The following is a 26,580-nucleotide window of genomic DNA, read 5'->3' as shown; positions in this document are numbered from 1 at the left end:
AGAGCCGGAAGCTACCGAGCGTTATCTCGGCGGGTGTGGGCGAGGTGCGGGGCAGGCAGGGGCAAGCTCTGGGTCCCGGAGGAGGGTCGGGGTCGGGACGAGAATGGGGGCGGGCGAGGTGGGCGGGAGAGGAGGGGAGGGTGAGGGTGAGCGCGTCCACGTGTGTCTGCCTGCGGGTGGCCACCGCCAGGCGCCGGCCCCGCGCGGCTCCTCCTCCTCGCCCTCCCCCCTCCCCTTCCCCCCTCCCCCCTCCTCCTTCTCCTCCTGGGCCCCGGGAAGAGGCTGGGCTGGATCCCTGAGCAGCCGCCGCTCCTCCTCCGGGCAGGCTGGCTGATGAGTCAGCTGACGCCGGCGCTCCAGCCTCGCCTCGCGGCGCTGTGCTCTCTGCGCTCCCCCAAAGTGGCTGCAAACCGGCCGCCCACTTTCAGGTTTTGGGGGACAGAGAAAGTGATGTGCGCCTTCTGAAGCCACGCCGGGCCGCAGCCGTAGCCGCTTCACCTTGTCAACTTTCTCCTTCCCCACCCCAAAGCCTTCTCTTGACCCTGGCCTCAGCCCTCCCCAAAGCCACTTAGGGTGCGTGCGCTTGGGTGAGGAGGTGGGTTGTCACTGGCTGTCCGGGATGGCTTCCAATTTTAATGACATAGTGAAGCAAGGGTACGTGAGGATCCGGAGCAGACGCCTAGGGGTAAGTATCGATCCTTTTTTTTTTTTTCCCCCCGCCCCCCCCGTTCACCAGGTCAATTGTCTTTATCCTTAGCCAGCATCCCTGGAGGGTGGAAGGAGATTCCCGGCAGCGCGCCGGAGAATTGCGCTGTGGTTTCTCAGCCTAAACCCACATCTCCTGGGGCTGCCACTGTAAGGCCGGGTCTAGGTATGTAATGGATCTATCTTTATCTCTCGGATGACTTGGCCTTCTGATGGTGGCCCCGTGGTCGGCTTCAGTAGCCACTGGAGCCCGTCTACTGGAAATAAATATTTCTCGGTAGCCATGGGAGTTAGAGCTGAGAAACCCGGGCGGGGTTGCTGAGCCCGCCGGCTGCCCCCGGTGCCCCTCTTCTCACTCGCCGCCAACTTATTAACTTTTCCGGGGGGTCGATGGACTGATTGAGGAAAGGGCAGACGCTCTGAGTGTGAACAAGGTCAGGGACCCTCTGACCCCAGGGAGAAGAAGTCTTTTCAGACTCCGGGTCCTGGACAGTGACCCACCCCTGGCCCAGGTGCTGGCAAAGGCGGTGTGGGTAGGTTCCATCGTCCTGAGCCTGGGTAGTGGATTCATTGCTGGAATACACACCGGATGCCCACTGGAGGACTATTTAGGGCGGAACATAATACCTGGCACAGAGCAAGTGCTCCCTCCCTAAATATGTACTAAAAGGAAGAATGAATGAACCAGAGGCTGCTTGTCAGGGACCGGATGTTGGCCCAGGGATGGCTCCTCTCTTAAAACCCCCTCTCTTCTGCCCTTTTCCCCCTTGCTCTTCATTGATGGACTTCAGAGAACTCATTCTGCTTCTCTTTGGGCTTGAGGGATGGCAAAGGAATTCTTGAGGGAGGTGGAGAATACTGGAATGATTTTTTTTTTTTTTAATTTCAAACTACCTCATTTCTCTTTACCTTATGTCAAGTGCTGTTGCTGTTTCTGTTTATTGTGTGCTTTGGGGCAAGGGAGTTTGGGGAGAAAAGTTTACTTTCCTAATGTCTGAAAAAATAAGGTCAGTAATGATGAAGAATGGCCACAGTGGGAATAGAGTTACTAGTAATAAATCGAACATCGTTCTCCACAAATATATGTCATTGGCACCTTTCTCTTATTTGGTCTTTGGACTTTTTTATGTACCAGATAATTTTACTGAAAATTGAAAGGCAGTTTCACAGTGTTAAACAGTTAGGGAGGAAAACCTGCTGATGGGAAACATCTGTAATTATTAAAAACTCTTCCCTGATTTGTTTTGGTCCTTTCCTTCCTTCCTTCCTTCCTTCCTTCCTTCCTTCCTTCCTCCCTCCCTCCTTCCCTCCCTCCCTCCCTCCCTTTCTTTCTCTCTTTCTCTTTCTTTTTTTTCTTTCCCTGCTGGTTACCATGTTTTAGCAGCTAGGCCCCATGTTATAGTGAATATATAAATATATAATTAGGGAGAAATGTGACAGAACTAACCAATCCCTATAACCCTTAGTTTCCTTGGTTTTCTTTTTTGCTATGCAAATATTCTCATCAAGGGGACCAACTATTGTTAGGGTACTTAACATAGTGACTTTCATGCAAAGGGCAGGAAATAAGAGGAACTTTATATTTTTTGTAACCTTAAGGGCCAGCTGAGTGTTACAATGTTAAAAGGAGCATTAGAAAACACCATTCTAATTTTAGATTTACTCCATCATGTCAACTGAGGAAATTGATAAGAGACATCCATTCTGTGCTAGAGAGCATTCCAATAGAAAGAGGACATGAATTATTAATGCACAAAATGTGAATTATTCATAAGGATCAGAGTTTATGCCAAATTGTGACACATGGTGATTTATTTGAAAGACTAGTTACCATAACTTTCTAGTTTATAGTAATTGAGACTTTTTTCTGTAATATTACTGACACTATATAGTCCCGTGTGTGCCAATGTTTACGGACAGATATTTGAAACAGAAGGAAAGGAAATATACTTCACTTTGCATCCCTTTATACTTTACAGTATCTTGGATGCCGACCAGAAGTGTACTTTCTCAGGATTTATTCATTGTGTCTGTGTTAACACTCCAATAGATTTTAGAATATTTACTGAATGATGGTTATTGCTCATGGAAAGAAAAGGTCAAAAATATAATCAACAAAATCTGGTTTTATTTGTTCAGTTTGATTTTATCACCAGTTAATTTTCAAAAACTGTCCTAATGATATAATTTATTTATATAAACTGAAGAGGCTGATTACATAATTGTCAGAAAGTATTGCAAACTAAAGTTTTATAATGGAGGCATCATGAGGAATGCTTCAGGAAAATGGCACAGGGACCCTCCGTCCAAAGTAAGAAATGTTAGTGGTATTAATCTAGGCTGCAGATAGCCTAGAACAGCAGGCAGCATGTGGAAGTCTCAAAGAGTCAGGAGGCTTTGCATTAGGTACACAGTAGGTGCTCAGTGAGTGCACATTGAACATAGATTGAACTACAGAGTAAAGGCCTGACTTTGCAATTCATAAGCCCCTTGAGGAACTAATATGACATGGTGGTTTTATTAATGGAATTCAGACAAGTGTCTGTGGATTAGAACCATGTTTGGGAGGGTTTATAATTAAACAAGAAAACAACATTTAATCGTAAGCAGCTGGTGTGCCAGGGAATAACCCCTCAGATTTTTTTTTTTTTTTTTTGCGATATGCGGGCCTCTCACCGTTGTGGCCTCTCCCGTTGCGGAGCACAGGCTCCGGACGCGCAGGCTCAGTGGCCATGGCTCACAGGCCCAGCCGCTCCGCGGCATGTGGGATCTTCCCGGACCGGGGCACGAACCCGCGTCCCCTGCATCGGCAGGCGGACTCTCAACCACTGTGCCACCAGGGAAGCCCGACCCCTCAGATTTGATAAGAGAAGAAAAGAGAACAAATCTTCCTTCTATTACTTGTTAGCTCTATGACCCTTGACCTCTCTTGGCCTCAGTTTTCTTATCTGTACAATGAACACTATTTAATGATGCTGTGAGCATTGGATAAGATAATATTTGTGAAAATGCAGTGAAAGCATACAGCATGGATTCTCATTTCATTATTTCTTTGGTGTAATCAGAGATGAGTTAGGATGTGTGGAAGGATATAGGAATGATTGATTTTTTTAAATCTTTCTATCTAGATGTGTCCAAAGGCATAAATGTTTATGCAGCTCTCAAACATTTTCATTGGATGCAATTTTTTACAAATAATATACATGTAAGTGATTTTTCAGTGGGGCATGAAATAGTCTCAGATCATCCCCATTCAGATGGGTTGCAAATAAGTGGTCACCTTTAGTTGAGATACTAAGCAGCTTAAGTGATTAAACAATCAAATATTTGTAGACTTGCTTTTTTCTATAAACATCAAAAAGCTTAAAGAAACTCAATCCATTTAACTCAAAAGTCTTAGTATCTTCACATCTTTATTCTCCGGCTTCATCATCCGTTGGTTCATGGAGGTGTCAAGCCGGGCTCTGGGTGCAATACTTTTTCAGGATAATGTCGATGTTGCTGTTTTGAGGGCTCTGGAGGGGTGTGTCTACAATTATCTGGCAAATCCACAAAAGGCACTAAAAAATGTATTCTTAGAGGAATGGTGAACTAGGCAATTTGCATATCATTAACCTATCACCGTGGCTTAGATGGCATTATATAACTGCCCTCACTTGGTTTCTTCCTTCGCAACAGAGAGGATTTCCCAGTCAGTAATTGCCATGGCTTGTCCACCCTGCAAGTCTCAGAGTTTAAACTCACACCTGTTCACTTTATCTCCATGCTGTCCCCCTCGATTACCCGACTTTCAATAGCATCTCTGTGCTTTTATGTACCAAGGACCTCTTCTCCCGTCTAGCCTGCATCCTCATCTGGACGTCTCCTGGTCTCAGTATGTCCAGCCACCCCTGCTTTTTCATCCAAACCTGCTTCTCCTGGAGTCTGCATCTCAGCCACTAGAGGTCCTAGGATTTCAGTTGCCCTGGTAAAAGTCAGTCAAGCAAGCAAGCAGCAAACAATAAAAACTCAGCCCCCCTTTTCACTCCCTCCTTGTCACAGCCCTACAACCAGTCCATCGGGAGGTCTTGTAAGCTGTGTTTTGGAAACATGTCTAGAATCCGACTACCTCTCCCATCACCTGCCACTGCCGCCCTGGCCCAATCCCCCAAATATTGTAGAATAATAACCTCCGAATTTATCTCCCTCACTGCTCAGACCACCAAGAGTTATAGCCCTACAGCGGGCTCCAAGGCCCTGTGCTGACTCAGAATCTTTTATTTATTGATTTATCTTTGGCTGCGTTGGGTCTTCATTGCTGCGCATGGGCTTTCTCTAGTTGCAGCGAGCGGGGGCCATGCCTCTCTGCAGTGCGCGGGCTTCTCATTGCAGTGGCTTCTCTTGTTGCGGAGCACGGGCTCTAGGTGCACGGTCTTCAGTAGTTGTGGCATGCGGGCTTCAGTAGTTGTGGCATGCGGGCTCAGTAGTTGTGGCTCGTGGGCTCTAGAGCACAGGCTTCAGTAGTTGTGGTGCGTAGGCTCAGTAGTTGTGGCGCAGGGGCTTAGTTGCTCTATGGCATGTGGGATCTTCCCAGACCAGGGATTGAACCTGTGTCTCCTGCATTGGCAGGCAGATTCTTAACCACTGCACCACCAGGGAAGTCCCCTGACTGAGAATCTTTTCTTTTGCTGTTCCCTCTGCTTGCAATGCTGTTTCCCACGTTATCTCTTCCTGGCTGGCTCCTCACCTTCTTCAGCCTTTCCGCAAATGCCACCTTCTCACTGAGGCCTTCCAGCCACCCTGTTTTATCTCTTCCCTCCTTCTCCCGCTATATCCCTTTGTTTTTTTTCTCTCTAGACTTATCACGCCCTCACTTACCGGTCTGTATGTTTTACTTGTTGATTGCCTGTATCTCCCAAATGGTATGGGACACTCCATGAGGGCTGAACCCCAGTGCCTGGCACAGTTTCCAGCATGGAAAAGCACTCGATGAAGATTTATTGAATGAATGAATCCATCACTACCTACTGGTTTAAGAGCATACGCTCTGACATGAGACTGTTAAAATCCCAATTCAGTGACTGGTTATGTGACTTTTGGTGAGTTATTTAGCATTTATAAGCCTCAGTCTTCTGTAATAATAGGGAGACTCATAATATCCACCTAATAGAGGATTCTCATAAAAGGCTTAACACAATGCTTGACACAGTGGAAACCCAATTAATGTTTATTACCGCTCTCTCTCCTACTAGTGCTGTTAGAGGATGATGATACTTACATGGCTGTTATTTTCATCTCTTTCACTACAATAGCTCTCATCCTCAAAGACCTTGCTCTTTAGTTAGGAAAACAAAACTTAATATCCGTGAAATAATTAATGTAAAAGCACCGATGTTAGGTTATGGAAGGGATATTTGCCTTTATAGGATTTTTCATGATCCTTAGATAAATGGCAAAGGTATCAGGACCAGAGAAACCCATCTGCATGTAACTTTGGTTTGAGCAAGCTCATCAGACTAGGGCATAACTGTTAATTTCGGCATCTTTTTCTTGGGTGGCAGAGTAGATTTGAAAAACTGGTTAATTAATGGCCAAATTTTAGGCAGAAATATTTTCTCACTCCTTTGTTTCTCTGTTTCACTTGACCCAGTATGCCAGAGAGGTTTCATATTTCATTTAGGGTTTTGGATTTATAGATGATCAGAGGTCTGTGTATTTTTAATGATACCGTGGCAAAGTTATATTCATAACATCAAAATCATAGGAATTGGGGCTTCCCTGGTGGCGCAGTGGTTGAGAGTCTGCCTGCCGATGCAAGGGACACGGGTTCGTGCCCCGGTCCGGGAAGATCCCACATGCCGCGGAGCGGCTGGGCCCGTGAGCCATGGCCACTGAGCCTGCGCGTCCGGAGCCTGTGTTCCGCAACGGGAGAGGCCACAACAGTGAGAGGCCCGCGTACCGCAAAAAAAAAAAAAAAAAAAAAAAAAATCGTAGGAATTGAATAAATTCATCATATACCATCAGTACATGAGTGTATTTACACACACATGCACACAAACACATACAACCATTCAGTAAGATTCATGAAGCATCCTTTTCCTTCCTCAAGGAAAAGAGAGTCTGGGGCTAACTTCCAGTAGTGAAATTGATGGTCAGTTAGACTGAATACACTTGCTAAGTATTGCCTAAGAGTACTCAGTATTTTAGCTCCATTTGAATCAGCTTCCCTGGTTTCCATGTCAGAAGTGCTTTCCAGCTGGTATTTTAGTCATCTTTATTCAATGGTCCTTGTGGATGGTATGATTAATTATGCATAAAGTCAGCCTTTAATCATCCCCAAAACTGATTTAAGCAAAGAATGGCCAATTTAGTGATTTTGTGTGTAGGCATAAACCAAATTACTTCTGTGATGATTTTTCCCACATCTGCCAATGTATTTTTTATGATATTCATTAGATGGCTAGAAATATTTATTTTTTAAGCAGCTTTGTAATTTTTGTGGATCATTATCTTTGGTATTTTAAGAATTTAGTTTTCATTTGGGATATATTTGATTTCATTTATTTTATCATGCATCAAATGTTTATTGAGTGAATACTCGTTTTAAGAAGCTCAGGGAAAACCACCTTAAATAAGACAGATACAGTCAACATCCTCAAGGAATTGACAGTCTATTTTTGGAATGGTATTGTTAACATGAGATTAATATATTCACTCTAGTTAAGGATGAATTAGTTTGAGTAACAGGTCAAATATTGAAGTGAAAAGAATCTGCAGGTATCTCCAGTTGCATTTTCATGAAACGAGGAAGGGGAAATTTGATTTTCCTCTTCCTCTAGGAATTTGATCCCGGTTGGGTGGAAATAAAATTTTGGGGGATTCCAAGCCAGGAAGAGATTAGGATGCCTCCCTCCTGCAAACCCCTGTTTCTGTGAAATTCAAAATGAAATTGGGAGTTTAGAAATGCCACAGATATATGTGAATGTTGAAGTTAAAATAGCTTCTTTCTAGAATGCAGATGCCTACATTTTGGATGAGTATCTGGAAGCTGATTTTTTCAGAGCAGTTGGGGGGCTGTGTTTCTTTTTTTAGTGTTCTGAGCCTCTGTTGATGCCCTGGGTCTCAGAGAACATAAATGTTAGCTGTGTGTACTGTGTTATGGATAAGATGCAAATGATTGTTCTCAGGTGACCTCATAGCTTTTATGAGATTCTAAGATCAGGACATTTGTGTCCCAAACCCTGTCACCTCCCACCCTCCACAATTTCCAAAAAAGGTTAAGAACCACTGTCTCATTTTTTTAAATTAAATTTTTAAATTTTAGATAATAGTAGGTTCACATGAGGTGTAGGAAATAATACAGAGGGATTTCGCATGCCCTTTACCCAGTTTCTCCCAATGGTAACATCCTTCAAATCGCTAGTATCACAACCAGGATACTGATATTGGTACCATCAAGATGCAAAGCATTCCCTCATGACAGGGTCCTTCGTGTTGTTCTTTTATAGTTGCCCCTTCTGCTCCCCCTTCCCATAACCCTACAGCCCTGACAACCACAAATCTGTTTTCCATTTTTATAGTTTTATCATTTCAAAAATATTATATAAATGGAACCACACAGTATGTAACGTTTTGGGATTTTTTTTAAGCTCAGCATAATTCTCTGGAATTGTCATGGTTGTCTTCGGTATTGTGGGTATCAAAGTTTCATTCCTTTTTATTGCTAAGTTGTATTCTGTGATGTGGATGTGCCATAGTTTGTTTAGCCATTCATCCATTGAAGGACATTTGGGGGTGGTTTCCAGTTTTAGGCTGTTATGTATAGGCTGATATAAACATTTGGGTCTGGGTTTCTGTGCAAACGTAAGTTTTCATACCTCTAGGAAAATGCCCAGGAGTACAATTGCTGGGTTGTATTGGTAGGTGCATGTTTAGTTTTTCAGGAAACTGCCAGACTGTTTTTCACAGTGGTTGGGACCATTTTACATTCACACCAGCAACGCATGAGTGATCTAGTTTCTCCACATCCTCGCCAGCATTTGGTGTTGCCCCCCAGTTTTTGGTGTCAGTTTTGGTTTAGACGTTCTGATGTGTGTATATTGACATCTCCTTGTGATGATGAGATGATGATTGACATCTCTTTGTGATGCTGAACATTTTTTCGTGTTGTGATTTGCCATCTGTACATACATTTTGGTAAAATGCCCAGTCATGTCTTTTGCCCTTTTTCTAATTGGATTGTTTGCTTTTTTTTTTTTTTTTTGTGGGTACGCGGGCCTCTCACTGTGTGGTCTCTCCCATTGCGGAGCACAGGCTCCAGACGTGCAGGCTCAGCGGCCATGGCTCGTGGGCCCAGCTGCTCCGCGACATGTGGGATCCTCCCGGACCGGGGCACGAACCCATGTCCTCTGCATCGGCAGGTGGACTCTCAACTACTGCGCCACCAGGGAAGCCCGAGTTGTTTGCTTTTAACTGTTGAGTTTTGAGAGTTCTTTGTATGTTCTAGATATTAATCCTTTTCAGACATGTGGTTTGCAAACATTTTCTCTCAGTATGTAGCTTATTATTTTAATCCTTTTAACAAGGTCTATCACAGGGCAGAAATTTTTTAAGTTTGATGGAGTCCAATTTATCAGTTTTTTTTTCGCTTTTGGTACTAATGCTTTGTCCAGCCCAAGATGCCAACTATTTTTTTCCTACTTCTTTTCTTTCCTACTATAAATATTTTATAGTTTTACCTTTTACATTTATGTCCATGATCCATTTTGAGTCAGTTTTTATATACAGTGTGCATTTTAGGCGTAGGTTCATTTTCCGCCTATGGAGGTCCAACTGCTCCAGGACCATTTGTTGAAAAGCCTGACTTTTCTCCATTGAGCATATTTATGTGTATCTATTCCTAGGTCCTCTACCTTCTTCCATTTGTTTTGTGTGCCTCCATTGTACAGTGATACGTCTATATATGTACAGTGTCTTGAAATAGGGTAAACTGGTTCCTCCCACTTTTTCTTTTTCAAAATTGTTTTAGGTATTTTAGGTCCTTTGGTTTCAATATGAATTTTCAAATAGTCTTGACTAAAACGACTACACGTCTAGCTGGGACCCTCCCTCCCTCCCTCCCTCCTTCCCTTCCTTCCTTCCTTCCTTCGTTGAATTGGTGCATTTTTAGAATAGTCTTGACAATAACTACTACAGATCTTGCTGGGACACTTTCTCTCTCTCTCTTTCTTTTTTTCTTTCCTTCCTTCCTTCTTCCCTCCCTCCCTTCCTTCTTTCATTCATAATTGAATTGGTGCATTATTTTTTTCCTTGGTGGACATAGCGTACATTTGGGACTCACACTTCAGTTTGGATCTCAACTTGGCCACTTACTGACTTTGTGGCCTTGGGGAAATTGCTTACTCTTCCCAAAATTTAGCTTCCTCATGTACAAAAATGAGGATAATAATATGCTTCTCATAAAAGATATCATCAAACTCTTAATCCTGTGCTGACTCACAGTAGAAACTTCATGAAGGTCTGTAATGTTGATTTTTAATTTTATTGTTAAGAGATTGAGGTGATATTTGTTGTTTGTTGTCTGGTAGAAATTAATTCACTTGTATCTCAGCAGAAGAGTCACGGCTTTGGTAACGAACAGCAGGTAGCATTGTACTTTCCTCTTGCCGTTAACTTTAGCGAATCATTTTTATAACATCGGATTTAGGAGCCACTGATGAAACACTGTATTAGAAAATACATAGTTGAATATGTTCGACAAAAATGGCAGACCTTTGATTAAAGATTGACCATCATATTTTTGCTTATTAACTCTAGACGTCTTCCCCAAATGTGAGAATCATGTCTTGAGAGACCATTTTAGGGCAGTAAACAGCACTGAATTATAAAATGAGAAAAAGTGCTACTTCTTATTTAATTCAGCTCAAGGAGCTGTCGGCTAGGAGACCTTTTAATAGAAAACCATACTTAGGTGTAGAGTCTTCAAAAATATCATATTTTATTGTATTCGTTAACACTATATTGTATTACATTTTACATTTACCTTCGAGTGATACTGGTTTTCCATTTAAGATAAGAATATATAGTTTCCTCCTTACATAAATTTATTTAATTTAAAAAGTGAAGTTTTAAAATAGATAATTAACACATAGTGCAAGTGTTACAAAGAAGCAGTAAAAACTGTTGGGGTAGGTGGTAGAACTCAGATGCAGCACAAATCCAAATGGTGTGCTGTGCGTGACTGAAGTTTGGGAAACAAGATGATTGTACTTATCTTTTTAAGTGGGTTTCGTGAAAAATTCTTTACTTGTAGCTGCCGTATGGCTTGATTTCATACAAATATATTGAAAATAGGGTTCTAAGAAAAGATATCCCATGTACTCAATACCATCCTCTAAGGAACTTCCGTCTGATATGACCATGGGTGTGTGTGTCCCCTCCCACCCCCAACTCCCCCAAACCCACAAACTTGTCTCAATTTGCCTAAGTTTTTATTTTATCTTCCCTTAATTCATTTATATAATGAATACTTTAGTGGTTAATAGAAAGAGAAATTAGCCTATCTCATGAATGGACTACTAACTCAAATTAAAACACTAGCTTGAGTTCAAAGCTTTTACTTATTACAAGTTACACTATTCAGGAAAGCGCTATAGTCTTAAAATGCATTTTATTATCTTAATACCGCACATTAACTTAATACAAGAAAATATTTCTAAAAAACTTTAAGAAATCATACCTCTTTGAATCCCCTAGTGAAAGAGTTCATTGACTTTTCATATGAACAATTTCTTCAGATTTCCAGCTTTCCATTTACCAATAGCAGGTATTTTAGCTCATTTGCCAAAGAACCACTTTTTTAGCCTGGGTTGTATTTCACCAACAGTGACCCCAAATCTAAATGTTATGAAACTAGTATGGTCTTCAACATCCATTAATTCAGATGGAAAATGTCGTGTGAAGTGTGGTTTGAGAGGAACATTCCCAGGGACTTGGCCCCAGGAGAGGTCTTAGTCCATTTGAATCCATCTTCTCCATTGATGGATGATTTTTCTCTGATTTTCTTCTGGCTGGCCCTCTCTTGGTATCCAGATTTTACCTTTATAGTTCCTGCCTGAGACCAACCTATATGGATCATCACATCCAAAGTTTTCCCCTCACATCCCTCTAGAACATTGTTCTTATTTTTGTGCCAGATACATTTTTTTCTTCGTTTATTTCTTTGTAGGGTATGTCTTCTCCCACTAGGCTGTAAGTTCTGTGAGACCAAAGACCTTGGCTATCTTATTCACTGCTGTATCCCCAGCTCTTAGCCTATAGTAAATGCTCAATATTTGCTGATTGGATGAATAAATGATTTTACTGCAGGTCAGAATAATGGAATGAGACATTCACACGTAAGAAGACAAGGAGAAAACTGTGCCTATTGTCCCACCTGATTTTGTGGTACTTTCTATTTTTGAGTGGTAGGATGTCCTAAGATGTCTCATAATTGCTACTGGTATGTAATCTGCAAATTCAGTACCAGGGAATTCAGCAATTAACGCTCGAGGTTTGAGTTGACTCCCTTAAAATTAAGTTTTATTTGATGTTTTTTGGAATAGGTAATGTGTATACTTGGTACAAAATTCAAAGGTACAAAGTTTCTACATTGAACAGTAAGATTCTTTTCATCCTTGTCCCTAGGAATCGTCTAGTTTCCTTCCCCAGAAGCAACCACTGTGAATAGTTTATTTCAGAAGAGTCTATGTATAAAAAGTTTTTTTTGTGTGTGCATGAATGTATGTGTGTACGTGACATATATAATTACATACTCATCTGAGTCGTGCTTTTCTTTTCTTTTTTTCTTTTTTTTTCATTACGCGGGCCTCTCACTGTTGTGGCCTCCCCCGTTGCGGAGCACAGGCTCCAGACGCGCAGGCTCAGCGGCCATGGCTCACAGGCCCAGCCGCTCCGCGGCATGCAGGATCCTCCCGGACCGGGGCACGAACCCATGTCCCCTGCATCGGCAGGCGGACTCTCAACCACTGCGCCACCAGGGAAGCCCCGTGAGCCGTGCTTTGTTTATTTAGCAACATATCATTGTTTTCAATAATCAGATAGAATTCCAGTGTGTGGGTATATTTGCTGTATTTGCTTGCTTATTTATCCATTCTTCCTTCTTTCCTTTCTTCCTTTTACTTACTATTAAATATGTGCAGGAAGTAGGAGTTTTTATGTCCATTTTACAGATCAAAAGACTGAGTTAACTGTGATGTTAAATTTTTGTGCAAGTCACACGTGGCAGCACCTAAGTTTGAGTTCAGGCTGCTTCTCTCTTGTGGAGCATCTGAGTAATTCCTTTTTCCCTGTTACAGACAGTGCTGCAAACCCCCCCTCATCTCATCCCATGCTGAGCATATTGGTGAATAGATTCCTAGAAGTGGACTTATTGTCCAAAGCATATTCACATGTAAAATTTTATCAAAGTTGCCTTGGAGAATGTTCCCAGAAATCTATGAACCCACCCCTTTCCTCCCATCTTGCAAAAGTGTGCTTTGAGAGCTGTTTCAAGATTCTGCTAATCCAGTAGGTGAAAAGTGAATCTGTTTTGTACATAGATTTTCTCAAGCATGACGCTGAGTTCTTGGCAATTTTATAATTAGAATCTTTTCAGTTTTGCAGTCCTTTTTCTTTTAGGAATGACATTTATGCAATTTAAAAAGTAGTTATTAAGTAAGGATTTAGAAACACATAAACGATGATTTATTTTCTTAGAACAGCACCTTCCTGGGAAATGTTATGTCAAATTCTTTGACCTAGAAGATATGATAAATCATATGTTAACTGTGGCTGTGTTTGTTATTTTTATTCTGAAGTTAAAATGATAAAACTGAAAATTTGCTCAACATATATTGGGTAAAAAATATGTTTATTGAATCAAACAAATGCATAGTAACTAATGTTGCCCAATCAATGTATTTATTAACTCACTCAGTCTTGTAAGATGCTTCAAGTGGGTCCAGCTGGGGGGAGGAATGATAGACTAGCGTCTCTGCCCATACTAAATGCTCAATAAACATATAAGTAAAGGAATAAAACCCTGAAATAACATATTGCATATTCAGTTATGAAGCAGACAGTAGCCCTGGTATCTCACGAGTACATATATTCATAAATCCCAAGAAATTCCAAGAGTTTTGAGGAATTCTTTTGGGTGATGTTTGTTGGTAGCCCTTTTGCAGTATCCAGACTGCAGTCCTCGGCACAGGACAAACATGTGGAGACGAGAAACCTGGCTGGAATAAGAATGGCCTGATTTTTTCCCGTCCTGCTGCTGGCCCTCTGCTGTGACCAAAGCGTGTCACTGAACTTCTCACACCTCTGCTTCCACTGTGGCAAGATGGAGATACAAATGTCTGACCTCCCTCTCTTCCCACCTGTCTGCCTCTGAGCCAGAAGCATGACTGTGGATGTGAAGAGCATGCCCAAGCACACACAATATCCCATTTAGTCCCAAATTGGTCTCTGCAGTGCCCTGCTATAGGCCACCTGAGTGGAAAATAGCAGAGAAGACTTTGGATGCCCCTGTGCTGCTATGACTTGTGTCAGACCACAAAACAAGAACAGATAACTTGAAAAAAAATTATTTTTTATGATTTACTTTGGATTTCAGAAGGCAGTGTTGAATTTCTGACAAGAAAGAAAGGAAGGAAGGAAGGAAGAAAGAGGGAGGAAGGAAGGAAGGAGGGAAGGAAGGAAGGAGAAAGAGGCCCACACTACCTACAGTGAAAGATGGCTTTTGCACATATGAAGTCTTTTTAATTTACTAGTGTTTTACATTACGTGTACATGGTAAAGGAATCAAGGCAAAAAAAGATGGCATGAAGAGGGAAGTTCCCTCCTACGCCAGACTCGTCTCCATTTCCAGGCAATTCTAGGCAGATTCTTGTATATCTGTATGGAGATATGTATATGCCTATATATATGTATAGGCATATATAAAAATGCATGTGTTTTTGTGTGTGTATAATTTGCTTTGCACATCATATTATTAAGTACTGTTATATACTCTGTCCCTGTTCTTTTTTTCTTTTTTTTTTTTTTTGCGGTAAATGGGCCTCTCACTGTTGTGGCCTCTCCCGTTGCGGAACACAGGCTCCGGACGCGCAGGCTCAGCGGCCGTGGCTCACGGGCCCAGCCGCTCCGCGGCATGTGGGATCTTCCCAGACCGGGGCATGAACCCGTGTCCCCTGCATCGGCAGGCGGACTCTCAACCACTGCGCCACCAGGGAAGCCCTGTTCCATGCTTTTATCCAAGTCTCCTTCAAAATTCCGGTTAGATACCTTAGCAGGACCCGAGTTCTTTCACCACCAACATCATGGAGATTTTTTCTCATTGGGCTTGCTGTTTCAGCATCCATTGCCTGACTTTGGAAAGGTTGACGGGATTGGGCTATACCAGTGTAGTGGCATTGTAGTGTGCTCCCAGATCTCCACCCGTCTCTTCCAGGACTGAAGGCTTCCATCCCCACACTGGGAGTGCTGTGAGTGTTGTAGACAGACAGCTTGCAGCCGTGCCCTGTGCTGATGCTGAAGAGAGCTACCTGACCAAAGCCAAGCCCCTTTCCTGGGGCACAGCCTACACTCATTGATTGCCCCAGTTTGGGACAACTCTGCAGGCATCCAGGTTCCTGGGTGGAGATGGGTGCATTGCTGAGAGTGCATCACAGCTGACCTGCATCCTTGACGACCTCCTAGGTGTTGCTTCCAGAGCCCCCACCCCGCAAAACATTATGAATGCAAATTTCCTTCTTAGAATCTGCTTTCTGCTAAACCCAACTTGCAGCAACTTGATTTGTAATTGCAAACCTGCAGCCTTAGCTCAGCCTTCCAAAGAGGGAGCCAAGACCTTTTGCAAGAATGTGTTTTGCTTGATTTGCTGGTCCATGGTTTCTCCCTGTATTTTACCCAGTGTTCTCAAAACCAAAATGGTGGGCTTCCCTGGTGGCACAGTGGTTGAGAATCTGCCTGCCAATGCAGGGGACGTGGGTTCGAGTCCTGGTCTGGGAGGATACCGCATGCTGCAGAGCATCTAGGCCCGTGAGCCACAACTACTGAGCCTGCGCGTCTGGAGCCTGTGCTCCATGACAAGAGAGGCTGCGATAGAGAGAGGCCTGCGCACCGCGATGAAGAGTGGCCCCCGCTTGCCGCAACTAGAGAGAGCCCTCACACAGAAACAACCGAACACAGCCAAAAAATAAATAAATAAATACAAAAACAAAAAACAAACCCCCCCCCCCAAAATGGTTCTTTAATTTACTTTTCAAAAAATAAAAGCTCGATGGCTCATTTCATTTCTTTTTTTAAAAAATTAGTTAATTAATTAATTTTTGGCTGCATTGGGTCTTTTTTGCTGTGCGTGGGCTTTCTCTAGTTGTGGCGAGCGGGGGCTACTCTTTGTTGCAGTGCACAGGCTTCTCATTGCAGTGGCTTCTTTTGTCGTGGAGCACAGGCTCTAGGCACGTGGGCTTCAGTAGTTGCAGCACTCAGGCTCAGTAGTTGTGGCGCACGGGCTTAGTTGCTCCGCGGCATGTGGGATCTTCCCGGACCAGGGCTTGAACCCGTGTGCCCTGCGTTGGCAGGTGGATTCTTAACCACTATGCCACCAGGGAAGCCCCATTTCATTTCTTATGTTGTTAAAATTCACCGGTCTCTTCAACAGACTCATCTAATGAATGAATTAGGAAAATACCTCCACTGGTTCATTACATTGAATTTGGACTTGGTAAATTATTAATATCAACCATGGTTTTCTCTGGGAGGAAGAAGCTCCAGATAAACAGTAGACAAGATTTATATGCATATTACTTTAGCTTTTCTTGCTCGAAAGGCCTGATGGCAGTTCTTTTTCCTGAGTACTTGTTTACACCGTCATAAAAGGAGAATTCTGATTATAGCTTCTTGTAGCCAAAGGGAAAGAATATGCTTTTGTCTGCGAATTTGAGTCTACTTTAGTCCTGAAAGGGGCGTAGCCCACTCATGGAAAGGAGACAATCTGATTTTTCTTTAAAACTGTCAATTTCATTGGGCAACTGTGAATTTCTGGAGAACATTTGTAACATAAATGGAGTTCCAGAAGACATGCTGACTGGCAGATGTTTCAAGATTGATTAAAGATTTAGAGAGAAGTATATTTCCCCAGGCTGCTGGACTACCTTTTAATGAGATTGACAGGTTTTACACATGGGATTAAAAAAGTTCTTTATCATACAGAAATAAATTTCTTAAGTTAAATCCGTTTGAGAGAGATGGATACAGGATAAAGTGTGTGTGAAGCAGATTGGACATTTTACTGGTGTTTAACTTTGAAGCTTATTTTTCAGGGATAGATCTTTCAAAGACAAAAAAATCATTTTGTTAGACTAATTTCTCTAATATTAAAGAAGGGGTCAGCTCCCCACCAGTTAAGGTCATGCATTCTAGGGAATTTGTAATTGTGATTTTTAGATGGGTATTTAGGCATATGGAGTTAGAAATGAGCAGATTTTCATTTTATCTTGTAAAGGTTCAAACGGAGAAAGGCATTGGCATGTTAGTTGGAGAAACGATCAACAAGGAGAATATAAGGGTTATTAAAAGAATATTTCTCACTATTCTGTGATCTAGGCATGCAAGTGAAGATTATATTAAATTTAAGGGGTAACATATAAAAAGAATAATACCAATTCAAGTTTTGAAACCAGAGGGGAGAGAAAAGGCCAGAATGATTAGACATTCATGGTGCGAAGAGATTTGATATGAACTCGTTTGATCCCTGTAGTTTGCTGATGGGGAAACTGAAGCCAGGAGCAATTTCATGACTTCTCCGAGGCTCTGGCCCCTCAGAAATCATAATTTTAAGCTACAATGTGGAATCTACAATGTGGAATTATCCTGATATATTGTGAAGTGTGCAAAAAAGCAAGTGGCAGAAAAAAAGAGGGATTTTGGCACAGATGTGTGCACATGAGTATTTCTGCACGGGAGTAGATGAAGAACGGAATAGTTCTGGTCATAACTCTTGGAAAGTGACTGTGCTTTCCTCTAAGAAGTGGAACACTGGAGGTAAAGCGAGGTGGGTGGTCATTTGCTTCTTCAATTTTATGCTTTTTAATTTATTTATCTATCCATTTGTTTGTTTATACACATTCATACCTTTTGTAGTGCAATAAAAATAGTATCACAACCCGAATTGGGCAGAGATGGAGAATAGCAGTTGGAAGATAAGTGAACTTATTAGTGAACTTATTTTTATTAGTGAACTCATTTTACTTAAAATATATTGAAATTCATTCTCTGCATGACAAGGACATATCCTCATGTATTGTCTTGTCCTGAAAGACATGGTCCAGTAACATCACTGGCCTTTTCTCTCCTGTATCTCTTGGAACTTGGAAGAGCGACAGATTATGTTCATTCATATGTAAAGTCATCACATATGACTTTCACTGTATATTTTCTTTTGCAGGAGAGAAAGCTCGGCCACGTTACTTTCTGCACCTTAACATAATCATTATGGCTTTGCCAAAAACACTGTGAGACATCCTCAAAATTCTAATGAAATATATTTTCCTTTAGTGATCACTATTAATGTTTTAATTAGGAGCATTGAGAGCTCAGGTTTTCAGCAGCATTTCACGGTCATAAATTGGAGGATTAAGTGGTCTTTTTACATATCATATTAAGTTTATCAAGGGAACAACAGCTCTGGTTTGTCAAGAGAGAAAGATGGTATTTGGGTTCTATACTTAAATATGTAAACATGGCAGCTTCGTCAGTGAGAGACTGTGGTTGGACTGGACAAAGGGGAGAAGAAAGTTGGGTCAGATTTTCAGAACAGATCAAACTGATTTGGAATTTCCATATATCTTGATAATTTGTTCACTTCCAATTTTCTGTGCCATTTTACAAGTGTTGATGTTCTCTCTTATGTAGCAAAATTACATCCAATATTTCAGACCCAAGGTCTTGGTGAACCATTTAATTTGTATAACCCAAGTCCTTTGTTTAGGACAATAATAGAATGCAGGGAAGGAGAGAGAGAATCTTGTCGCTTTGAGCTGGTTTTATAAAGGTTTGTTTCCAAAAGCTATTGAATAGTATTTTTGTAGGTTTTGGCCCTACAGCCAAATAAAGATTTTTCTGTGGAAGCATAATGCCGTCTAATTACCATGTCAGTGTGGTTGGTTGTAATTTGGACGTAGAAATGTAGAAATATTGATAGAAATTATTGTGAGCTCTATGAATCAATATACTGAATTTGTACCTAACAGTAGTAGGACACTTAATAATAGCTAGTGCCATTAAGATTTAATAATGGGCCTCCCTGGTGGCGCAGTGGTTAAGAGTCCGCCTGCCGATGCAGGGGATACGGGTTCGTGCCCCGGTCTGGGAGGATCCCATATGCCGCGGAGCGGCTGGGCCCGTGAGCCATGGCCGCTGGGCCTGCGCATCCGGAGCCTGTGCTCCGCAACGGGGGAGGCCACAACAGTGAGAGGCCCACATACCGCAAAAAAAAAAAAAAAAAAAAAAAAGAAAAAAAAAAAAGATTTAATAATAGTAGGACACTTAATAATAGTTGGTGCCACTAGGCAAAACATTATATACGTATACAGGGGAATTAGTTACTACTTGTGATGCCATTTTATAGATGAACAGAGTAAGGGTCAGAACAGTGACATAGCTTGTTCAAGGTCATATGGCCGACCAAGATGAACCTGGAATTGAGCTTGGCATTTCCTTAACTCTTAATTTAACTCTTGGAATAACATTTAATCGTTGGTATTACTCTCTTTGAAGGGAGAGTGAAGATTCCTAAGTGCCATGCTGGCTGCATTCATCATCTTTCTGGGTCTCTCTAAGGCACACGTTCAATGGGAATGAGCCAGAGGGCAAGGCTGGCTTGATCACCATTGTCTGGCCATGGTGTTCAATGTGACAACACAGAATAACAGCATTTGTGTCTGAGGATGGTCAGAGCCACCGGACTCCAACAACAACAGCAATGGTAATAGCTACCATTTAATGGGTATTTTCTTTTTCTTTTTTTAAATTGAAGTATAGTTGATTTACAATATTGTATTAGCAATAGTTTTGGGTGTACAGCAAAGTGATTCAGTTATATACATATATATTTTTCAGATTATTTTCCATTGTAGGTTATTACCAGGTACTGAATATAGTTCCCTGTGCTATATAGTAAGCCTTTGTTGCTTATCTGTTTTATATATAGTAGTTTGTATCTGTTCCACCCATACTCCTAATTTATCCCTCCCCCCACCTTTCCCCTTTAGTAGTATTCTTTCATATTGAAATCTGCACTTTGCTTTACTGTTTCGAAAATGCGTACTTTTTTAAAAATAGAAATGCTATGAAGGGTAAACTCTTTCAGTGATATAGACTTGATTTTGGCCTCAGTCTTTGTGTTGTTACTGTACCATGGTTCTGGAGAAGGCGATCATAAGAGGATCTACAGCTGGAGGTGGAAGAACAGGATATAAAGTGATAAAGGAGAGAGGAGCAAGAGCGAGGTTTTGTGCAGTGCTGAGCATGTTTCAGAAATTTTGCATCAACTATTTGTTCCTCATAACAAGCCCGTGATGTAGGTTTGTTTCCTAGATGCTGTTGGACATCTAATTGATACTCTCTTCTCCCTCTTATTTACCAACAGATCCCAGGTTGTTTGGGGTCATGGTATACCCAGCTAAAGTAACCAGCTTCTTGGCTGGGGCTCAGTCACTGGATGGGGCTAATGGTAAAATGCTTTAATAAGGGGCAGAGTCAGCTGGCAACTTGTCTCTTACCCTTTTCTCAGGGTGTAACATGGAGATGTTACTGGAGGTTGAGCAGCCACATTGGGACTATGAGCTGGTATACTTGGTTTTCTGTTACATTCAGCTGAATGCAATTCCCAGTAAGCAGAATAATAGTAATAGGAGTTTATTGAGCTTCAACAGAGTGTGTGCTGTCTGCCAGGCAGTGTGCAAAATGGTTTATATTCATGATTTCATTTACCTTACTTATGATCCTTACTACAGCCATATAGTTAATGATACTTACAGGGATACCCCTGTTTTACAAATGAGGAAACTGAAGCTTAGAGATTATAAGTTACTTGTCCTTGAGTGATGAAGTGTGAACATAGGTCTGTTTCACAGCAAAGCTTCTGCTCTTAAGAAGATAGGTTGACTTTTTATAATGAGCTTGTGTTACGTTGGCAGGTAAAAGTGAGTGAAATAATAAGCTATAAGAACAAATAAGTGGGCTTCCCTGGTGGCGCAGTGGTTGAGAGTCCGCCTGCCAATGCAGGAGACACGGGTTCGTGCCCCGGTCCGGGAAGATCCCACATGCCACAGAGAGGCTAGGCCCGTGAGCCATGGCCACTGAGCCTGCGCGTCTGGAGCCTGTGCTCTGCAACGGGAGAGGCCACAACAGTGAGAGGCCCGCATACCGCAAAAAAAAAAAAAAAAAATAAATTAAAAAAAGAAAAGAAAAAATAAGCAAAAACTCTGCCTCCTAGGGCATGTTCATAGCTATATGCGATTTCAGGAGAAACATAGGTATCATATATTCCATTTGACAAAGTAAAGAGCAGAGAAGTTAGTTAAATTCTTTTGTCCCAAATTTTAAAACTGGTCAGAATTTGCCTGAAGTCAAGAATGGCTTCTAGAATTTGGGAAATCTAATCCCAGTTCTTACTACCACTTAACTAGTTGTGGGCTAATAAACTAGCAGTGGGAATTAACTGCTCCTTTTTTTTTTTTTTTTTTTTGCGGTACGCGGGCCTCTCACTGCTGTGGCCTCTCCCGTTGCGGAGCACAGGCTCCGGACGCGCAGGCTCAGCGGCCATGGCTCACGGGCCCAGCCGCTCCACGGCATGTGGGATCCTCCCGGACCGGGGCACGAACCCGTGTCCCTTGCATCGGCAGGCGGACTCACAACCACTGCGCCACCAGGGAAGCCCTCACTGCTCCTTTTCATTGTTCATCGTGACCTCTCTATCACTGATGACCTTGTGAGTCTGTCCTTTTCACGTCCATCTCAGTGGTAAGCACTTTACTCCTGGTGAGAGGGATGGCTCAGTGTAGAGGAAATACATGCTTTGGTTTCAGAAACATATGTTCAAATCCCATCTCTACCACTTCACTTTGTAATCAAGTTACCTAACCTCAGAAACTCGGTTCTATAAAGCGGGAATAACCATGAGACCTAGCCAACAGGGCTGTTGTGAGAATGATGGGAATTAATGGGTAATTGACAGATAGTAGATGATCAGTAAATATTAATTCTAGATGACTGACACCTGGTAAGTACTCAAAAATGAGCTGTGATTGTCGAAGACATTATTCTAAAAAGTCAAAAACTCAGAAGCCCGTGGGGCAAATTGCCACATAAATAAGTGAAGAAGGCTGGGTAGGGATTTGGTAAAATCGCATCTACCCTCTCTCAGGAGGCAGTGACTTCTCAAATCCAGCCCAGGGATCTGGCTGTGTCAGGTCTTTCAATTTTTAAAACAGAATCTGAAGTCCAATTCTGTGTGAAACTTGATTATAAAATATTAGTTTGTTTATATATGTTTAAATGTTCTGTGAACAACAACAACAAAAAATCTCGGTATGCCTTTGCAGGCTGCCATTTTGCCACCACTGATCATTCATTCATTTCATTGATCCATTCAACAAACTGTGGAGAGATTTACGGTAATTCAGAAGTGAGTCACAAAAACGGCCGGAGAAGAAGACTTTCAAAGGAAGATAAAAGACATTGAGATTATTAATGATGGAGAGGAGTGGGCTGTGGGTTGGCTAATGAATAGTTTTGAAATACATGAAGGGATTTTAAACAGTTGATGTCGATTAATTATCCTCTGTCTTTTAGAGAGTAGTACAAAAAGAAAATAGATTCATTTCAAGGAGAATCATTATGAATAAATGTGAAAAAAAATTCTGGATACTGGGAGTTATTAAGTTTTCGACAGAACAGGAGGAAAGGCTGTGGACCCTTACTTTGTAAAGACTTTAAAGAAATAGGACAGGTTATCGGAGGGGTTTGTTTGTATAGTTTGGATGATGTTGGAATGACCTCTCCCCCCCATTTGGAATGCTGAGGCTTCGATTACTTATTCTGAAGGGATTCAATAGCTGCAGCCAACCTTTTGCACTCAGTGCAAGGTGCAATTCAAGAGACGTCCTTAGGGATTTTGGATCCTGATTACTTGAGAGTCTTCTGCCCCTCGTATGCCATAACTGCTCCAGTTACTGGACACGTGCTTTGAATAGAGGGCTCCTTTTGGAGATACAGAAATGAAGTTTCCCCTGGGGAAGTCACATCTCCCAGCTTGACGAATGCCAACTTGACGCTTTCCTCCTCTTTCATTATTCTGAATAATTCTGCAAAGCCCTCCTCCATTCCATGCTGTACTGAGCATGAGAATTTGCCTTTTCCACTTGTCAAAAGATGTCAAGAGTTTCTAGGAGTCCATGGTCGAACTTCAGTTTTCAGACAGAAGAGGAATTCCAACAGTTCCAGAAATGGCAGTAGATCTCTTCTTGTACTAACTTTGGTTCAGGTGTGCTTTAAAAATTCGAAGCTTAACAGTCTTAAATATTCTCTTTCCTTTTGCTGAAGAACTGCAAGTTATTTTAAAATATATGGAGGGTTGCCTAGTAACTACAGCTTCACTGGCTGTGTAAGACAGGTTTTTTTTTTTTTTTTTTTCTGTCTCTCTTTTTGCTACAGAAGGGCTGTCAGGGAAGAGTAATGGGAGATGGGGTTCATCGAGAAATGAATGAAAAATAAAGGGACTTTTGGGAGTTTGGGGTCACATAAAACTGATGGTAGAGGGCACATGCAACACTAGGTTTGTGTCTGAGGCAATGAACAAGTTCAAGGAAATCATCTTCTACTTCATCTTTGCTTATGCTGAATAGTTTGAGTGAAGTGCATCATAGGGAATTATGAAAATATCCTCTTTATTCTTTTTTCTCTCTGTCTCTCCCTTCTTCTCTTCTCTTCTTTCTCCTTCTCATTCTTCTTTATTTCAGTGTAATTGTCTTCTTGGGCTGCCGTAAAGAATACTGCAGACTGGGCAACTTAAACAGCAGAAATTTATATTCTCACGGTTTTGGAGGCTAAGTTCAAGATCAAAGTGCCAGCAGGGCTGCTGTCTGGTGTGAGGACTCTCTTTCTTGCTTGTAGATGGCTGCCTTCTGCTGTGTCCTCACATGGTCTTTCTTCTGTGTTGGCACGGAGAGAAGGATGTTTGGTGTTTCTTCCTCTTCTTATAAGGACACCCATCCAATAGGATCAGGACCCCACCCATATGATCTCATTTAACACAAATCACCTCCTTAAAGGCTCTGTCTCCAAATACAGTCACATTGGGAGTTGGGGCTTCAACCTGTGAATTTGGGGAGGACACACAGTTCATTCCACAGAAAATAGTGTAGGTAATCTTAGTGTTCTGTGGACCTGACTTCAGGCTTTGAGATACAAGTTAGAAGTAATTGATTTCATAACTGAGTTTATTTCTCTTCCTAATTCTGCTTCTTTTAGCCTAGTGGGAAACAATTAACCATTGATTAAGGTGAAAAGCCACTGATCAAGATGTTTTTACTGAGTTAGTCCAGGTTTGGAACTAACTTACTGAGCTGAATGTTGAACTTTGCAGAGTTCTGTGGGGATTATGGGAGTTTTATGAACTTACAGTAGTACTTGGTGCATCTTTCTATACCCAAGGATCATTTGTGTTTCTTTGTTTGTTTCCTTTCCTTCCATTTTTCTTTCTTCCTTTCTTCCTCTTTTTTTTTTTACTACTCTTTGACACAGAAAGAAGAAAACTGAGGGAAAATGCAATTTAAGTTAATAGAACTGTTAGTACTATGTGATACAGGAAACCTAGACTTGATTCATTTAAAAAATATTTATTAGTTACCATCTCTGAGCCAGACACATGTATTCAGTGTATTATGATGAACAAGACAAGCAAGGTACCTGCCCCTAGAACGTTCCTTCCCAGTTTATGAAATCTCAGTCTTCTAAAAGTATAAGGGTGCTAGACTTTGAAACAAGTGTTTTTTCTTTTTTTTTTAGTTAAAAATTACAGGTTTATTTTTTAATTTTGAAAAAGATATAAAAGTCAAAAGAGCAAAAATAAAAACCAAAACAACCAGGTATATCAATAATTGTGACATATGTGATGTAAAAAATATATATATATATATACACACATATATATGTATATATACATATATATACTCATATATATATATATATATATGTGTGTGTGTGTGTGTGTGTATGAAATTACATGAAGAAAAAGCTTAGTAAGATGTTTGAAACCAAGGCTGGGCTTGAACAGATTTCTAATGGAATACAACTAAAAGTTTTGCTTAAAGTGTCTAGGCAATATTCGGCAATGTTCAAGAAATTATGACCACTCTTCTATATCCCATTTGCAAAGGTCAGCAAAATAGGCTTCATGACATGTTTTTTTAGCAGGGTAGTTTGGGTAATGATCCTGTTTCCTTATGAACAACTACTTAACTCATCCACTATGTTGATGTCTTCCTGTCTTTAAGAGTGTGATGAATACAAGGATGAGTGAACTATGGTGATACAGAGAATACGACAGTATAAAAATATTGAAGCATCCATTTAAAGCAGAAGAGGGGACTTCCCTGATGGTCCAGTGGTAAAGAATCCACCTTCCAATGCAGGGGCGTGGGTTTGATCCCTGGTCGGGGAACTAAAATCCCACGTGCTGCATGGCAGCTGAGCCTGCGCGCCACAACTACTGAGCCCTCGTGCCTCAACTAGAGAGCCTGTGTGCCACAAACTACAGAGCCCATGTGCTCTGGAGCCTGCGTGCCACAACCAGAGAGAGAAAACCCGCAATAGAGAGAAGCCTGTGGGCCGCAACAAAGAGCCCGGGTGCCGCAACGAAGATCCCGCATGCCACAACTAAGACCCAACACAGCCAAAAATAAAAAATAAAATAAATAAATAAATAAAATAAAATAAAATAAAATTAAAAAAAAAAAAAAAAAAAACGAAAGAGAATCCCAGGTCTGAAAATAAGCCAAGGGTAGTTGTACTACTGATATAAGTGAAAACATCCTGAGACTTAGTAAGTGTTAGTATACCACTCCTTTCTATATGCATAATAATCTCAGGTAAAATATCTAAGTAATTTGTAACATAAAACCTCTATAAGTTTTACCATAATGTGCCTTTTTCTTTGCTTTGCTCTACTTTTCTTCTTTGCCTATTTCTAAGGCTGCTAGTGAACACCCTCTGGAATTGCTTAGGAAACAAGTGTTTTTTAGGGAAGGTAAAATGCATTAATAGTTTAACAGAGGTCTGGGCTGGTTCACGATGGTTTTAGGTATGATGTAGGCGCTGTATGTTTTAGGGAAAGCCAGCTGCCATCTAACCTTTTGGAGAGACCATGACCTTGTTCTTTCTACTTCTTTCTACTAACTGTTCTTTAGAGTTCTTGTTAGGAGCACAGCCTTGGAAGGGATGCACAAGTTTTCTGTGTTCCTTTGAAGCCCCATGCCATGATCACAACTTCCTTCTCTTTTCTGTGTATGGCCGACTCAGTTTCTCAAATTCTACCCAGTTGATTCCTCCTCATGCTGATTTGGGAACATATGCTGTGGTAATACTTTATTATTAACTTTAATTGTGTGAATAATGCATAGTACATTCTCACTGTAGGAAGTTAAAATATTACAAATAAATGTCAAGGCTAGTGTCCCTTGGCAATATCATCCTGCCTTTAACTCCTTACCAAGGGGTAACCATTGTTATCAGTTATTACATATGGTTTCTAGGTATTTGCATAAATATGTGTATCCCTAGAAATATAGTTCT

The 26,580-nt window shown here is 41.4% G+C and overlaps 1 protein-coding gene across 1 annotated transcript in view; it reads left to right on the top strand.

The window, feature by feature from the left end:
• Nucleotides 1-360: 360 nt before the first annotated feature.
• Nucleotides 361-26,580, top strand: part of DOK5 (docking protein 5) — a 141,182-nt gene continuing 114,962 nt past the window's right edge. The window contains exon 1 of the mRNA XM_060077857.1: nucleotides 361-685. Within this exon, the coding sequence (XP_059933840.1) occupies nucleotides 620-685 (66 nt within the window). The 5' untranslated portion in view covers nucleotides 361-619. The remainder of the gene's footprint in view (nucleotides 686-26,580) is intronic.

This window comes from Mesoplodon densirostris, chromosome 16, assembly GCF_025265405.1.
Source record: "Mesoplodon densirostris isolate mMesDen1 chromosome 16, mMesDen1 primary haplotype, whole genome shotgun sequence".
Classification (NCBI taxonomy): domain Eukaryota; kingdom Metazoa; phylum Chordata; class Mammalia; order Artiodactyla; family Ziphiidae; genus Mesoplodon; species Mesoplodon densirostris.
The sequence above is the reverse complement of the archived record's forward strand: the minus strand, read 5'-3'. Positions and strand labels throughout refer to the sequence as shown.